Here is a 16,739-nt window from a genome sequence, read left to right on the forward strand (position 1 = left end):
GGCCAAGCTGCTCCCGCCCACTCCATCGGTGAGAAATGGGATCCCAGAACTATTTTCATACTTTCCAGTTGTAAACGTAGCCAATTGTTATGTCTAGATCACATATAAATATTAAAAAGCATTTATTTATGCAATTATGCGCGTTTTTTTGATGCAAGGTTGATGTGCATAATTAAACTACGCAGCTATATAAATGCAGATTTTTTATTTCTTTATCTTTAGCATATTTATTTGCATTATAATTGATGCAAACACCCGCTCTGAAGTATTTATTAGGCTCTCTGGGACCGAGCCACGGGTGCAGTGCAGGGATATCGCAGCCACCTGAGCTGCCTGGCCCTGTGGAAAGCAGATTTACCTTGCTCCAGCTCTCTTCCAGGCCAGCCACTCTGCTGAGAAACCTGCTTATCTCAGAGACCAACTTCAAAAGCTTCCCTCCTGCCTCCTGGAAAGAGGGTTTCACCGCTTCCACGCCGCTCCCTGCTCACCGTTGTGCAGCCTGGGTATTTTTAGCTGCCTGAGAAGCACCTGATAGGGGCCGAATCCTTGGCAGCATCACCTCCCGTCCTCATAACCATCCTCCGAGCTGCCAGGAGCTGGTGCAACCCACCCCAAACCTAGCCATTGAGGCATGGGACAGTGCCTAGGCTCAAGCCTGACCCCTTATTTTCGGAGGCATCCCATGGTTAAGAACCTACCCAGACCACGAGGCAGCTGAGGAGGTGTTTGGAGCTGCTTTGACTGCAAGGTGAGGTTCCCACCACTACCACCTCCAGCAGGAGGACCATTAAAAAATATTTAGGTCCCACTCTTAAAACACAAATTATTTAAATTTTTCTTTTTATCACTTCGACATATGTTAAATCCTGGAAAGGGCCTCCCTCCGTGCTCCGGAGCCACGTGTATGTGTTCGTGGAGCAGAAATTCCCCCCCCGGATCAAACCGCCTGGTAGGGGAAGGCGACGTGCTGGTTTCTGATGTCCAAGAACCTAACGAGGCAAGACAAGGAAAACGCATTTGCTCAGATCCCCGAGTTCACAGCAGCGCGGAGAGACAAGCAGGGCTGATAGCTGGTCCATTAGAAGCAGCCTTCACGCTTCTAACACTCGCCAGAAGGACACGGGGAAGGTTAAAGATCATCTTCTGAACAGAATTAGAAGACGCATTTGGGACGTCAACAGCATAATGTGATGGCAACGTGCCACAAAACACAAAAAGGGAGCTGCAAGGGAGTTGGAGAACATGCAGGAGCTCACGGCTTTGGTTAGACACATCCTGTAGCAGCCTCAGGGTCACACCGCAGCTCAGCAGAAAAAAATTCACCGAGATTCATCAGAAATACTGGGATGCAGACGTCGGGATTGACACGTCAACCTTCCCAACCAGCCTGCTCCTGATCAAACCCCTTTAAATGGGGTCATGCTAACAGAATTTTTATCTGTGGTGTTTTTGTTTGTTTGTTTTTTTTCATCCCCATCCCAACAGGATAGATAAAAGCAAGAAAGTAGGGGGACACCTTCCAGAGAAACCTGGTTACCCACGGCAACTCCAAACAGCACTTGAATGAAATTTGGGAAGCGTGTGGAGGATGGATAGCACTCACAGCAAGGGGTTTCTTGCTTTTCTTAGCTTGAAAAGCAAGAAACTTCATCCAGCTTTGATGCAGAGACCCTGCTGCATTTCTTAGAGAATTTTCTATTTCCTCCGAGGATAAGTTAAGTCTCTTGAAAATGAGTCCGGACACAGCTCCTCCTCTCCAGGACACTGAAGTCGCTCTTCACATGATCCCTCCAACCTCAAAGCCTTCAAAGTCTTCCTGGGGAGTCCGCTGTCCTCTCCAAAGTCAGCACAGCGAGGACAACCAGGCACTAAAGCTGTCCCAGATATCCAGAGCAAGTCTTCTACATGCCTTCCCTACTCAAAAAAGGCAAAACCAAGAGTTCCTAAAAGCACCAGATCCAGGCAAGTGACTCCCCAGTGCATAAAATTGGCACAAGACTCTTTGAGGACTCCAAAGTAGCTTAACAGAGGATAAAGGGTCACAATTTCATGGAGAAATAAGGCTTCTTGGGCAGACCATGGACATAACTGCCAGGGGAGGTTTAGGTTGGATGTTAGGAAGAACTTCTTTACCAAAAGGGTTGTGAGGCATTGGGATGGGCTGCCCAGGGAAGTGGTGGAGTCACCATCCCTGGAGGTCTTCAAAAGATGTTTAGATGTAGAGCTTAGTGATATGGTTTAGTGGGGACTGTTAGCGTTAGGTCAGAGGTTGGAGTTGGTGATCTTGGAGGTCTCTTCCAACCTAGACGATTCTGTGATAACTAGAGGTTGCACCAAATGATCTCCAGGTGCCACCTCCAACACCAATAACTCTACAACAGCTTCCAACTCATAAGACCACAGAGTTGTCTAAACAAAAAAAAAAGTAAACACTACATATCCTAAAGCTCTCTGTTTTTACACAGCCAGAGGGTTTTATCGTTTCCTTTCATGAGATAAGTTGAGTCCCTAAAACTCCAATGACGATTCGAGAGCCTTCTCTTTTCTTGCTGATTACCATTTCTATTGTTCCTGGGTCCCTTCTCCAGATGGTGACAAGTCTCTCATTACCCATCAAAGGTCTAGGACCTTCGTTAGCTGAACTTCTTCAGCGCAGAGCCAGCCACCCCCTCACCAACCTCCCATTAAAAATAAATACCCAAAATACAGCAAAGTGAGAACTCTAGCGACAAACCCTCCGCCTTTTGCGCTAATGCTTCATTCTGTTACCAGGACCCCCTCGATGACATTTTGGTCCCGCAGTACATTTACGGGCTGCGGTACGTGCTTAACGAGGTGACTTGCAATTACCCTAATTGTAGCGCTGCCCCCGTCTCTCTGCAGGGCTGTGGCAGAAGCTGCCGGGCTCCTTCGCGACGGCACGGCGAGCCCACGGAAAGGTGAAGTGGTGCTGCGGGGGTGAAAGTTTCCATCCAGAAACCGGTGCTTTTGGTTGACAGCTTGTTGAAATTTTTATAAAGCTGGAGAAGGGTTGAGGGTTATTATAAAAGAGCCGATTAGAGGGCCCGTAATAAGTGCCTGTGACTAATCGCAGCATAACCCGGTGACAGGTAAATACCAAGATAATTGGAGTCTGATCTTGGGAGTGAGGAAGGGGGGGGGTGTAGATGATGTGTTTCACATGTTTTTGGTCAAAAAGGCACATGTGAAAGAAGTGCTAGGTAGGTTTTACAGTAAAGTTGCCCGTGTTACTGCCGTTGCATAGAAATTGCTGCAACACCACAAGCAACTTCAGAGAGCTAAAGAAGAAGCCTATGCAGCAGGACTCCTACAGGTCGTCCCAGATCCCGTTTCTCTACCCCAAAGGAGCACAAAGGACATGCATTTTCCGTCTTCTGCAAAACAGACACATCATCGCCTTCAGCAAGTCGCTGTTAAGTGGCTGATGTCCCTCAAGGACACGTGGTTAACCAAACAGAAGACCCAGGTGCACTTTGCCCATGCACCAAGGGCCACAGAAACACAAATTCCAGAGTCTGAAGTCTAAATACCATTGCCTTTACCCAAACAGCTATCACGAGAAAACTCGATTTTCCCTTGGGACAAGACAAACGTCGAGGCAAGGAGGAACTCCAGCTCCTAAACAACACCGAGGGAATAAAGAGTTGCAAGCAAGGGCTGTCCCTGGGCCAGGAGCATGAGCCCTGGCATCACACGGTGAGATCAGGCACCTAGGTTGGTCACAAGCTTCTGCCAACAAGGATCCAAATGGTGCCAAAGCAAAGGAAATGCCAACAGTCTACCCAAGCCATGAACTCTTGAACACGTTCACACTTCATAAAATACCATAGGTAAAGCCCTTCTTTAATAACATTTCATAAAAATAAAGAGGATTCATCCTCTCTACCTTGCACTCTTCATCCAGTAGGTCCAAGATCCCAAGCTTTGCCTCTATGAGGTCGATGCAGGGCTGGTTATCGTAGAAGTCGATGAGAGTCCAAGGGATTCCCTCCTTCATGTACTCCTCTTGCTCCAGCTTGAACACGTGCTGAGGTTGGACAAACCACAGAGTTAGTGACCGTGACCCCAGCCCCTTCCCCCTTTGCCCATTTGTCCCCACCCGAGCAAAGCTTTCCTTCAGTGCTGTAACAACTCATAGAAACTAGCTTCTGGCAAGGAAAACCTAAGTATTATGCTAGGAAACCATGAGGCAGGAAGAAAAAAGCACTTTTTTCAGTTGGAAACTACTGAAACTCTCAGTACACTCAAGTGGAAGCCATATGCTGGTATGGCATTGAAATACAAACGTTGGGCTTCTCAAAATCCCTCTCTCCTGGTGCTCCACTGATGAAACCAGTGACCTGCAGCAGATTCACAAGCTGGGAGCAAGCCAGGGCTGAGCACTTGTGCCCTGATGGGTGAGCAGAGTTCCCCAAAATGTACCCATCGTCCTAGAGGAGATATCAGCATCGGTATCTGACCGTCTCAGGAACGTTTCCACTGCAGATTATTTTAAAAAAAAATCAAATCTTTGCCTGGCTTATATATCTCAGACCTCTGCCCAAGCAGATAATTTGTCTGTGGCTATTTCTGAGATACTCTAAGCACATTAAAAAAAAATCAAACGCATTTTTTCTTCAAAGATAGCTTTTTAAAATCTCTTCAAACATATCATCTCTGAGTTTGAATTTATAAGCCTCAGAAGTGATCGTTGGACATACTAAGAAAGATATGAATAGTGCAAATACAATCCCTAATTTACTTCTCATTTTTAGAAGCAGTGATTTGATGCATTAGATATCTCAAAAAATGTTCGTGTCTGTGCATGTGATACAGGTCCAAAGTGCCAAACTACCCCCATAGCTGCTCAAACTTAACAAGTTTTGCCTCATAGCCTGAAAATAGCAGTATTTTTTTTTCCCTGCTTACAGCAAAAGCAGATGACAACCCATTAATGGATTCATCATTTTCAGTGCAGGTAGGTGCTTGCGTCTAATAAAACAGAAGAATCTCAGGGGTTTTGTGTCAGGTGAAAAATGGGAAGTGTGTCCGGTCCTGGAGTCTCAGAGTTTTACTTGCAGTGGTTTAAGAGACACTTCATGGGACGGTTTCTACTGGAAATCCAGACTCGGCACAAGACCAAAAAAAATTTAGCACGGGTGAGGACTGAAACTATGCAAAAATAAATAAATGAATAAGGGGGAAAAGCACAAACTTTCTATCTGTTCAAAAACCAGTGGAGCTCTGCAAAAGCCACTTACAAGTCTGCTACCAGTACCCATCTTATAAACCAACCGAGCATCATTTTCGACTTGATCTGAATATTTAGTGCAATTCCTTAGCATAATCATTGCCCGGGAGATGGTATCGCAGGGACCGCACTCGTGCTGGCCATGAATTCTCGTCAGGCTGCAGATAAATGCCATTAAGTGGAAGCCAGCCGTGCCTTGCTAAATTTTCTGCTAACTTCTGTGGAAGGTTTCCAAGCCGACCTTACCGAGTTGAACTGCTGCTGGAGCTTCTCGTTGGCGTAGTTGATACAGAACTGTTCGAAGCTATTCACTTCAAAAGTTTCAAACCTGCAAAGCAATGAATAAATCAGCAGGAAGCACTGCTTCATCTAAAAATCTACTTCACTCTGCAACAGCATCATCTGTGTGACAGGGAAGGCCGGTTAGCCACCCGTCTCTTCACGTCACTCGCATCCCAGATCTACATTTTAGTCCTCGTTCCCCAAAATATCACCACAACTCAAGGGATTCAAGAGGTCTAAGGGTGTTATCAGATATTTGGTACAACCGTAGCCTCTTGCCCATCAGCGCTGAAGGAGGTAAGAAATCTAACAAAATTGGGAAAAATAATATTAAAGATCAAGTCCAAATATATTTCCTGCAAAAGCGACAGGGTGGCTGCTGTTTTAAGGGAGCCAACACGTTATTTTCCGTGTAATTCGACAGAGCACAGGAGATATTAAATTCATAATTACAGCCTCAGCGTTGCAGCCCTGGTAGCACAAACACTGGATACGTGTGAGCAAAAGACCCCTCGAAGGCAGAACTGGAGCTTCCAGCTCCGGATCCAACACTTTCTTCACAGGGCAGCTTGGGGGAGCTGGGCTTGCTGTTATAAAAGGGCATTTTTCAGCTACCACGGGGAATTATGTTATTTCTAAGGCGCAGTGGGGAGGGAGAGAGAGGGGAGGTCTTTGAAAAATGCCTGTAAGGATTAACCTAAGGGAAAAAGTGGCAAAGCTCTCTGTGCTAAATGAATAAGCTGCTGCAGTGATTAATGTGCAGCAAAGTAATTGCTCAGGTAATAGGTGCTGTAAGAGCCAGAAAAAAAGGAGTCTTAAAAGCACTGAATTAAGTGCTTTTTCCCTCAAAAAAATAAACCTTTTTTCCCTCAAAAAATAAACGGTGGTTAGTACTTTTAGGCCAAGACCTGCTATCCCCACGAAGCAATTATCAAACAGTCATTATCAGGTGTAACGTCCATAAAATGCGTCAGCCCTTGGAGAAATTAAGTGCAAAAAAAGGGAGAAAGGAGCAGGTTGTTTTTTTATATTTTTAAAGGACTTTTTTTTTTTTTTAAGGTTGAACTCCCCATCCCAAAAGCCAGCAACCGTAGAAACCCTACGTGGTATTTCATGCAGAGGAATTCCAGTAACTCAACTGGTATTGCAGCCGCAGAAGCTTTCTGTAGCTGGCCCAGAACCCCTTGGGCAGGATTTCGTTGGGAATTTCAGGTTTACCTGGGTCTGACAGACTGTACGAGGAGTCTGCAATTAGGTGATGTGGGGTTGAGAAAGCACGGCAACGGGTCAGGGAGCAGTTCCTGGAGTGGCTACAGCTCGTCCATCCCACCCCACCTCCAAAATTGGGGTAACCAAACATCTCGGTATGTTAAGGGAACACAGTGGATCACTACTGTCCCACTGTTCCCTTTTCCTTGCTCCCCAAAGGGACAGAAATGGGGCAAGGTTGAAGAAGGAATAAACCCAGGAGGCCTCTTTCCTTGTGCACCCCACAACTGGAAAGTCCCCGTCTCCCCACAGCGACCCCAGCACAGGAGCCTGTCTGTCCCCACATCTTCACCTTCAGCCCAGCTCTTCTTTAAGCTTGAACATCATTGAATGGTGCAGGAGAGAAATCCTGAATGCTGAAGCAGGTCTAAACGCCCGCTTTTGGGGTCGGGATTGCACAACCTAAAGCAGGAACAGCTGAAACTGCCAACTGCACTTCACAACCGTGCTTTTTTCCACCTCTTTCTATTATTCTTATCCCCTACTGCAGGCCGAGGTCAAGGATGCTCTGTCAGAAGGGTGAAACATATCAAAGGGTGCTCGTTTTGGGGCCTCGGAAGCGGAAAAGAGGCCTACCCGTAGATGTCGAGCACGCCGATGAAGGAGTGCTGCTTGACGGTGGTGTGCAGGGCCTTGTTGATGTGCTGCACGATCCAGCCAAAGAGCTGGGCGTAGATGTGCTTGGCCAGGGCGTTCCTGGCGTTGACCACCTGCTGCACCGACATGCTCTTCACGTAGGTCTCGGCCGTGGTGACCAGCTTGCGGTGGCAAAGCCAGTGCTGCATCTGGCCCTGCTCCACGCCCAGCAGGCCGCAGAAGTGGTTCAAGTGCTCGTCTTCGCTCTGCGGGCAAGCAGAAGGCAAGAGGAGCGGGGGCTGACTCTTCCAACCCAAAATTTGGAGAGGAGAGGCCACCCTCCGCCCACCGTACCACCCACACGCGCCTCCCAACCCAAAAAACCATCCTTCAGCAAGCCCCCTGGTAGGCCTTAGGCACATAACACCTCTTAAGGACTAACTCAATTTTTGAATAACAAACCTGCAAAATTGGCATTACCAGAAGGCACCGTTTTACATGATCAATGAAATGAAAAGCAAACAATTTTCTCCAGTGCCTTCTATTTTTTTCCCCCCAATAAAGCACGGCGGTGGGGAGGCTTTATTATGCTAAGGCGGCACTTTTCTCTTGGACAAGGAGAAATCAATTTCCCTCTAACTCGGTGTAATAATATCTAGCAAGAGGAAGGCAATTATTTCCCGTTAGATACTTGTTGGTACAGAAGGGTTTGAGAATGGGGAGCAAAATGCATTTTAAAAGACCTCTGGGGTGGTTTTTTTTGCTGCGATACATTTTGGACCCCGGATTCCAAGTCATAACAGGGTTCATTTAATACCACACAGTTCCATCTGAAGGCAATTAAACACCATGAACTCCATTACACAACTCAACCTCGTTGGAGCAGGCCAGTTTTACATATCCATACGACTAAATACCAGGCAAATTACCCCCAGCATCCCGCTAATTGCACGCCGCATTATCTCAAGGGTAACGCTAAAACGTGTGCAGAGCCCATTTAAATACTTTAATTAGGAACAAACGACCCAGTCTGGGATGCAATGATAATTGATAGGACAGTGTTCTCCGTATCATCTCTTTATTTATTTATTTTTAACCCTGAGTCAACACACAGAAAGGGAAAAATCCCTGCTAAGGCATCTTTAAACTTATTTATTCTTGCTAATTAATTGAAATACTTGGCAGCTTGTGCCACCCTCCCTTGAGTCCTGGATCCTGGTGGCTTTGCCAGTAGCAACGTGGTTGTAGGAAATTGATTTTTCCTTCCCAGTATGGCATGCACCAAGACTTTTAAGAAAGCCAAAAAGCTCATTTGGGACATAGCGAGGCAAAAAAACTTTGTATTGCTTATGGGCAGGCTAAAGAGGAGAAATGAGGCACCATTTCCCAAGAAAAAAATGGATCAGCCAGGAAATAATTGCAGGAGGTAAAGGACTGGTGACCTACCGACATGCTACAGGCCTCGCCGTCCCGCTCCGACTGAATTTCCAAATTTCCTAGGTGCAGGATGGCAGCGATTATCCGAAAAATGGCCATCTGGTGAGACTCCTTCACTCCTAGGGGAGCAATCGACAGCTGGTTTTCACGGCAAAACGACACAAACTGCAATTTTCCCTTCATTTTGAAGGGCTCGGGGTGCTTTATTTCCTGCCCGGGCTACTGATTTTGTGTCCCAACAAACTCATCCTCACCCCATGGCTCCGAAACAACAGCTCAGATGCCAGAGGAGCCCCTCGCGTGCTGTTATTTCGTTACAGAAATGGTTGTATCAAAGCAATTTGACCACTGTTGTGAACGTGCACAAAGCCAAGGATGCTGCTTGGCATTAATTAATTGGAGGTGAGCCAGGCTGGGGCTGAGACAGGCCCCCAGATCTGAGATTTTGGCAACACCTTCAGGAGTGGATCAAACAAAAGGTGGAGGAGATGGATTTTTTTTCAGGCAAAATACCGAGACTGCTGCTGGGAAGCCTCCGAGCAGCCCCTTACCGAGCAGGGTGAAGGCGTGCCTGGTTTTCTCAAAGTCATCAGCATCGTCCACGCCGTCGATAGACGTGCTGCCTCCCTGAGAAGTGTAGAAAAAGTCTTCAGCACAGGCTAAAAAAGAAGAAATGAAAAAGCCTCAGCGAGCAGCACTCGCCCACCGCAGCTGCTTTGCCTCATCCCCAGCCTGCTGGATCAAAGCTTTCATCTGACCTAGGAGCTGCCTACCTTTATCTCCTCCTTTTGATATATTTTTTTAAATATTTTTAAATATTTTTACCTACTCGTGACAGCTTCAAGTATTTCAGCACCTTCTCAGCATAATGCCTCGGACACAGGGGGCAAAGGGCATGGAGAGACGCCAGCAGAGTCAGCATCCGTGACCCCATCCAAGCATCCGTGCCCTACGAAGTTATTTCAGGGCAACACCAGGCTTGGAAAGGGCGCTGTGATGCTGCCAGCTCCCACGTGCTAAGTCACATATTTACTTGCCGGCTTAAAATTCAACTCTTTGGCACATCTCGTGCATCGCCCTACCTGAAGAACCAGCTTACTGGATCGCTTTGCTGGGCTCAAGTAAGCTTAGAGACTCTTTTTCCAGCCTTTTGCAATATAAACCAGGGCAACAGCACTTCTTTGTGTGTGTGAGACTCCGAGGAGAAGCATCAGATCCTGCTTTTGATACGGGAAAGCAAACATCCTGCTCCATTTAGTAAAAAGGGGAGAAAACACCAAAGACAGAGCTTGATGTTTTTGCAGAGAATCATTTCTTTTTTTGCGTTTTAAGCAAATGCAGAAGCGGCGTGGAAAAGCACAGCTGGAGGCTACACACACCGACATCATCAAATTTTGAGTAGAAATGATGCTAAAAGGCTTCTCCTCCAGACAAGTGCCCCGTGGGACAGCAGCCCCATGCCCACCGCCTCCTGCAGTGCCAGCTGTTGCCATTTCTCCTTCTCCCTTGAGAGCTGAGGTTGAGAGCTGCACAGCAGCATCAAGACCCCCTGGGTGATGCAGCGGGGAGCTCTCCTTTTTTAAAAAGCCAGCGTTGAAAAAGACTCGGATTTCCACCGGCAGCTTGTGCTTGTGAAATCACAGCGGGGAAAACGGGACAAAAACAAAGAAAAAAAGGCACAACAACTCGGGATGCGTCCCGGGTTAACCATTGACAGCGGATCCGGGAGGTTAGCAGACTCAAAGGACAAAAGTGCTCCTGCCAAGAAGCCGGCCGGATCAAGCCACGCTCAGGTTTCGTTTAAAACACAGATCTTTACAAATTTCTAACCCCGCCGTGCTTTCCTGTCGCCCTCAGGCAGCACGGGGAGGTGGAAATACTCACTGAGTCCAAGGTCTTTGAACTCTGGGAGACTCGCAGAGGCACAAAGCTGATAGAAGATGTGGTAGTTGCGCTCGTCCTCCGCCTGTGGGGGGAAAACAACGAGTTAATGGGGGGAGAAGAGGTTGCAGCATTTTTTTCCCAACCTTCAGGATGAAGAAGAGGGGCATTCCCCGCTGACTGACACGTTTATGAACATTATATGCGATATCTGCCTGCAGTAATGCAAACCTGGGAGGGATGTCTTGCATTAATCCCACCTAACGAATCCATAGAGCGGCCTCTGGGAAGGTGTGGAGATGAAAGATTGGGGGAAAAGAGGAAGAAAAAAAGAGCAGACTGGCTTCTGGGATTGCTTGCGCTGACAAATGGGGCTATCAGTACAACGTTGGAGCTCCAATAACTTCTGCATTTCAAAGAAGGAATGCCATGAAATACTGATTGTATGAAATACCGATCATTTCAGGAAAAATTAAACCCAAAAAAAAAAAAAAGTCTTGGGACATTTTGCCGATATCTCACAGTTGAATTTAGACTCCAAAACCGACACGCAATCAAATGTTCCCTCAGCAAGGTGACTTGTTTAACACAAAGAGAAGACCCAGACTATTGAATTCCCTGAGCACAGTCCCCAAAAGAAAGGTCTCCTCACCTGGAACACGACTCTGGATTTTTCCAGCAGGTACGTCCTCATGTTGGCACCGATGATGTGGTACCTTTTATCGAAGCCGATCTGAATGTACTTCCCAAAGCGACTGCTGTTGTCGTTCCTCGTTGTTTTCGCATTCCCGATTGCCTGCGTGACACGAAATTAAACGTTAATTTTGTAATCAGCTTTGCATAAATAGGCACGGGAGGATTTGAGGAAATCCCAGCAGCAGAAGGAAGAGCGCTGGGAGCTGATGAAGGAGCTGTGCAGTTTAGGGGAAGACCTCGCTTGTTGTACAAATGCTCATTTTTGTCACTGTGTGTTTTAATTCCTCAAAAATCCTGGCAAAACCACGTTTTCAGTGATTCCACCACCAACATCCAAAGAGCCACAGTGCTTCTATTTTGCCTTACAGGACACCCACACCCTCCTTCACCACCAGCTTTATCCAAGCCCTCTGGAGAGGCTCCTCCCCAGCAAAACCCAACACCAGAAAAAAGCACAGGTCCCATGGCCTCTCTGCACAGCTCTTGACATTTTAGAGACATCAGGAGAGAAATGGGGATCACTACGAGCAGCACGGAGGGAAATTTCAGTTTTTACCTCCATAATCGGGCTCGAGGCGAGGACTTTGGCTTCGATGTTGGTCTCGCTGGCAGAGCCCCCGACGGTGGCGAAGAAGCGCATGGCATATTTGGCAGAGACCGTCTTTCCAGCACCCGACTCCCCGCTCACGATGATGGACTGGTTCTTCTCGTCCCTGTGGCAGCAGAGAAGAAAAACTTTCATAAATCAATCTCTCCTCTTGTTGATAAAACATTCACATCACGCCATCAGCCTCCGTCTTCACGTGCCTCCGCCTCCCTTGCCTTGAAAATAGTGATGCCTCTCAGCTAAAGCGTAAAAGACACCCTAAACATCTCCAGAACATCACCAAACGTTCACAGAGACACCAGGAGATGAAACCCTGCACCCTAAAATTAGGAAATAGCCGAAGTCATTTGATCCCCTGCGCAATTAAATAAACAGGGAAGTCTGGACTCTTCCAGTGCTGGACTTCTTGCCTAGAAGTCACTCGGTAATTATTGCTTCTTACCCTTCTCTGACATCTCAGCAGGACTGCCCAAGTTCGCACATTTCGGGGAACTTGGCCCCAGGCTTTTTCCTTTAAGCCAGAAGATGAAAACCACACCAGGCAGGGAGTCTCTTCACTTGAATGAAGCCAATAAAGCTCAAAAGAGCAGAATTATGCATTATTTAGCATCCAATCAGCACTGCCACCAGGTAACATTTCGTACCCCGGGCTTTTTTTTTTAATCTGGGATTCATAATTAAGACCTTTTGTTACCAATTTTGACATTTTTCCATGTCTTTTCAGATACAAGAGCGCGACTGGTTGGAGAAGGCCAAGATCAGTTCCACCTGGGGAGCTCGTTCAGCGGTGTGGCTCCTTCCTCCCTTTGGCTTGTCTCACTCAAAACTCAAAACATTCCCCAAAAGACACCAAACCCAGTGATAAATCCCACGGCCAGGACGTTGTACAAGGGTTTGAGCCCCAGGACAGTGATGCTTTCCACCACCAGCAGCTCCCGACTGCTGAGAAGAGATGGAGGATATCTTGATTCACATGGATACAACCAAGAGCCTTTGGGAATATTTCTGAAGTATTCTCCAGCCCTAAGTCATATAGGAACTCTTCCATTCTTGTCCTCATTGTTTTCTCTTTCGAAAGCCATCGCTAGAGCTTTAAGCCAACTGCTGAACAACTTCATCTCAATCTCAGCAGTGAGAGCAAAGCCACTCACACTAAAACCTTAAAGAGGGAAAAAAAAAAAAGAATATCTGAAGCAAACGAGGGCAGAGCCAGACCCCGGGAGCAATTATCAGGGTCAATCCCTGCCCGACACTAATTCTCCGCGTCGCGGCGTGAGTCAATGACTCGCCGCATCTCCGCTGGGGAAGTGATGTTTAACCTCCTTCTTCCTGGATGCTCTGAGGATTAGTGGCCATAAAGCAAGGGGAAGATTAAAAATGTTTTAAGTACGCCGTTCAAATTGAGCCTGTGCTTAACAAGAACACCCTTAAAGCCCCGAAGTGGGGACTGAAAGCACGTGTCAGTGTTAAATTGCATGGGTAGCAGTATATAAAAATGTAAGGATTTCGTACAATTGCATTGCACTTCCCCAAACGATAACAACAGCAAGGAAATAAACCGAGATCGCCAACCCTGCCTTCAAACAAAAGGACAGAAGTTGCCCGTTTTTAAGATAAACAGCCCCCAAAGACCCTATGCATTCACCTAGGTCTTTTTTTGTGCCGTATCTTCAATAAATAGCATGGGTTACCTCCACAGTTTTTTATTTTTTTATGTTTTGGGGGGTAGATAACCCTTTTATACAGTGCTTTTTGCAGATGGGGGAGGAAAAAGAATTTCCTCCATCAACAACCTACACCCACAAAGGATCTGAAATCCCTCGTGGCTCCTTTCAGCACCTTCTCCCCAGGCAGCTGGAAATGCAGCAAGGAAAATCCTGCTTGCTCCAGCTTGCTGCACAGGGATTTTCTGCAAAACGCCGACCTGTCTCCACTCTGTCCACGAATTCCTGGGGGCACACAAGGAAGATGACCTTCTCCTGGGATTTATGCTTTGCAAGAGGTGTTGGGGTGAAGAATGCGGCTCTTCTTCATCCTCAACGAACAAGGTTGGTGGTTCCTCGGTGTGCAGTCTCGAGTGAGTTGCCAAAAACTCACCTTTTATCAGCTACCTGATACCCAGATGCTCTTTTTTAAGTTGGGATTGTGATGGGCAGGTTTCTCCTTCAGTCCCTGGGAAGCATTTTCTGCAAATCCTGTGGTCCTACACCACTGCTGTGCTTGTGGGATAACTCTCCCAAAGCCTCACCCCCCTCCTCCCCGTCCCACCTCTAACCCCAAGCAGCAGACATCCCCCTTGGTGGACATCATGTAATCACGTGAAAATTAAGAAAACCCAAAGAAGTGATGGTTTCACACCAATTTAACACGCTCAGAGGCCCCAGTCCTGCCCAGGCACTCATAGTCCCACCACGCTCATGTGCGTCCCAGCTGCCTAAAGCAGATCATGGCTTATCTGATAAGAGCAAAATCCCACATCTGTCCTCAGCAACACGATAAATACGGAAATAAAGCAAAACTCCGCATCCATCTGGGGAAGGCGCTGCTTTTGCGGACCCGTAAATATCTCCAGGTACCACCAAAGGTGCCTCCTAGGTCAAAACCGTGCGTTTGCCACGTTTAATTCCTTATTTTTGATCCGACTGTGGGATCTGACCGAGCAGCCCTCACCTGGCCATCTGCTTATAGGCTTCCTCTGCCACCGCGAAGATGTGGGGATCCATGTCCCCCATGTTCTGGCCGCTGTAGGCGTAGATGACATCTTGCTCGTAGATCGGCAGCTGCTCGTAGGGATTGATGGCCACGAGGACGATGCCTTAGAAGAGATAAATACACAGATAGGTTACAAAGCAAGCCCGGAGTTAATGTTTCAGGATTTAGAGCTTTCCTTAGTTGTTTCAATTGATTTTTTATTTTTTTTAAATACGATGCTTGGGGAAAAGAAATGAGAAAGGAATGGGAAAGACTCCTAGGTCTTATCTCGGCATCTCCATCAAAGTGCTGTGCTTTGATAGCAAGGGAATAAGCTGCAGGATAGCTACAGAGGAGGCACGTGAAACTGGTGAGAAAAATGAATAGAAAATAGAAATGAATAGAAAACAGAAAATGAATAGAAAACAGAAAATGAATAGAAAATAGAAAATGAATAGAAAATAATCTCCGTTGTGCAAAGGCGGACTTTCCCCTGGCTTAACGTCTAAGTAAAACCCTTCTGGGTTTTACTCAGCCATGTATTTCAAGGGCAGTGCTCTACAGAAACGTGCCAAGCGTTTCTTCAACAACCCTACAATGCCCCACCTCATGACAGCTCTACATGCCCTGCCGCGCAAACAACCCCATGAATTTGGCTGAAATCTTGCAATGCGCTGCTTGGGGAATCTTTAATCTGCAAGATGATCTCGAGTGCCAGCAAAAGGGTTCAATATTCAATATTCTCCCGCTTAACTGCACAAAACTGGCTGAGTCAGCTTTTTTTTTCCCTAATTTTATTTTTATTATAAGGGTTGCAAGCTGTTGCTATCCATCCACAGGTAACTGCTGCCTCGAATGATTTTGGCAGGCCTCTCTCCCCAGGGATGACAAAGCCAAGTTTGCAGTTGGCCTCCTCGTGTTCTGAATTTTAGAGTCTGATGACCCCAAAAATCATCAAGAAAAGGTGTTTTTTGCAGTCTTTTCCACCCACATGCTGCTAACCTCTGCCATCAACATTCATTTTCTTTGGAGATCACAAATGCTGGATGGAAAGGTCTCCAAAAAAGGAGCTTCTCTGGCAGAAAAGAAAATAATGCTCGGCAACACCGCTAACCGAACATCATTATCGTCTGCTCTTCCGTAACGTAATTACAGAATTATATTCTGTAATTCTTCTCATGACTGGATAAATTGTGCAATTTTCTGGGACTCCAAATCCCATAGATCTGGTCCCCGTTATAAACCCGTTACAGCAGGAAACTCTTTTGGGAGGGAAACACGCCATGGACATGGAGTTGGATGACATCTTCCTGGCACGTTGCTGTTCTCCCATGGTTTGATAGGTCCTACTTTTTCTCCACAGACCACAAAGTTGGCCTCGAAGTCATCTGATAAGGCTTTTCCACCAAGAATCGTGTACTATGTCCCCTATCCCCAGATATATATAACCCAAAGCTTTTTGGCCACACGCGTGCTTTCCACCCACCCCAAATTCACAGTCCTGGACCTTACTCACGGCTCATGGTGTGAAGAGGTTTCTGAGTAGTTGTGCTCTAACCTGCTGCTTTCCAGGAGATAAACTCATGGTCTGGACACTCGGATGTCCTCAAACATCAATTTTCAGAGAGCAGCCTTCACCCCAGCAGGTGGTCACATAGTATATGACCAACTTATCCAAGGAAGAAGAGTTTGGAAAGGAGCCTTTAGCCTACAAGACCTGGACACGGCCCCACCACGATACTCACCACAGTACGTGTAGATGTGGTTGGACTCGAGGAACCTGACTTTGAGGTTGTGGAGGACCGCAGGCTCGTGCAGGTAGCTGAGGGCCGTCAGGTCATTCTCTCCCACCAGGATATCGGGGTTGCGGAGGAAAGGCAGCTCATTGCCTTGGAGGTCAATGGGGTACTCGTAGAGCTGAAGAGACACGCACGAGGGACGTGAGAACACAAAAACCAACAGCTCCTTTAATATCTTATAATTTATCCACGGATAACTCCAGCTTGAGAAAATGCAATGCCTGTACCTTCTACTTTAACTGTAATTAAA

General features: G+C 46.9%; 1 protein-coding gene across 1 annotated transcript in view; it reads right to left on the reverse strand.

Moving 5' to 3' along the window:
- The window catches only part of MYO5B (myosin VB), a 69,660-nt gene that overhangs the window by 42,977 nt on the left and 9,944 nt on the right, over window positions 1–16,739 (reverse strand). Inside the window, exons 3-12 of the mRNA XM_068664868.1 lie at window positions 16,436–16,607; window positions 14,670–14,814; window positions 11,949–12,105; window positions 11,349–11,492; window positions 10,700–10,781; window positions 9,367–9,474; window positions 8,825–8,934; window positions 7,379–7,644; window positions 5,498–5,579; window positions 3,908–4,048 (exon numbers count right to left, since the gene is read on the reverse strand). Of these exons, the coding sequence (XP_068520969.1) occupies window positions 3,908–4,048; window positions 5,498–5,579; window positions 7,379–7,644; window positions 8,825–8,934; window positions 9,367–9,474; window positions 10,700–10,781; window positions 11,349–11,492; window positions 11,949–12,105; window positions 14,670–14,814; window positions 16,436–16,607 (1,407 nt within the window). The remainder of the gene's footprint in view (window positions 1–3,907; window positions 4,049–5,497; window positions 5,580–7,378; window positions 7,645–8,824; window positions 8,935–9,366; window positions 9,475–10,699; window positions 10,782–11,348; window positions 11,493–11,948; window positions 12,106–14,669; window positions 14,815–16,435; window positions 16,608–16,739) is intronic.

Source organism: Anas acuta, chromosome W (assembly GCF_963932015.1).
Source record: "Anas acuta chromosome W, bAnaAcu1.1, whole genome shotgun sequence".
Taxonomy (NCBI): Eukaryota; Metazoa; Chordata; class Aves; order Anseriformes; family Anatidae; genus Anas; species Anas acuta.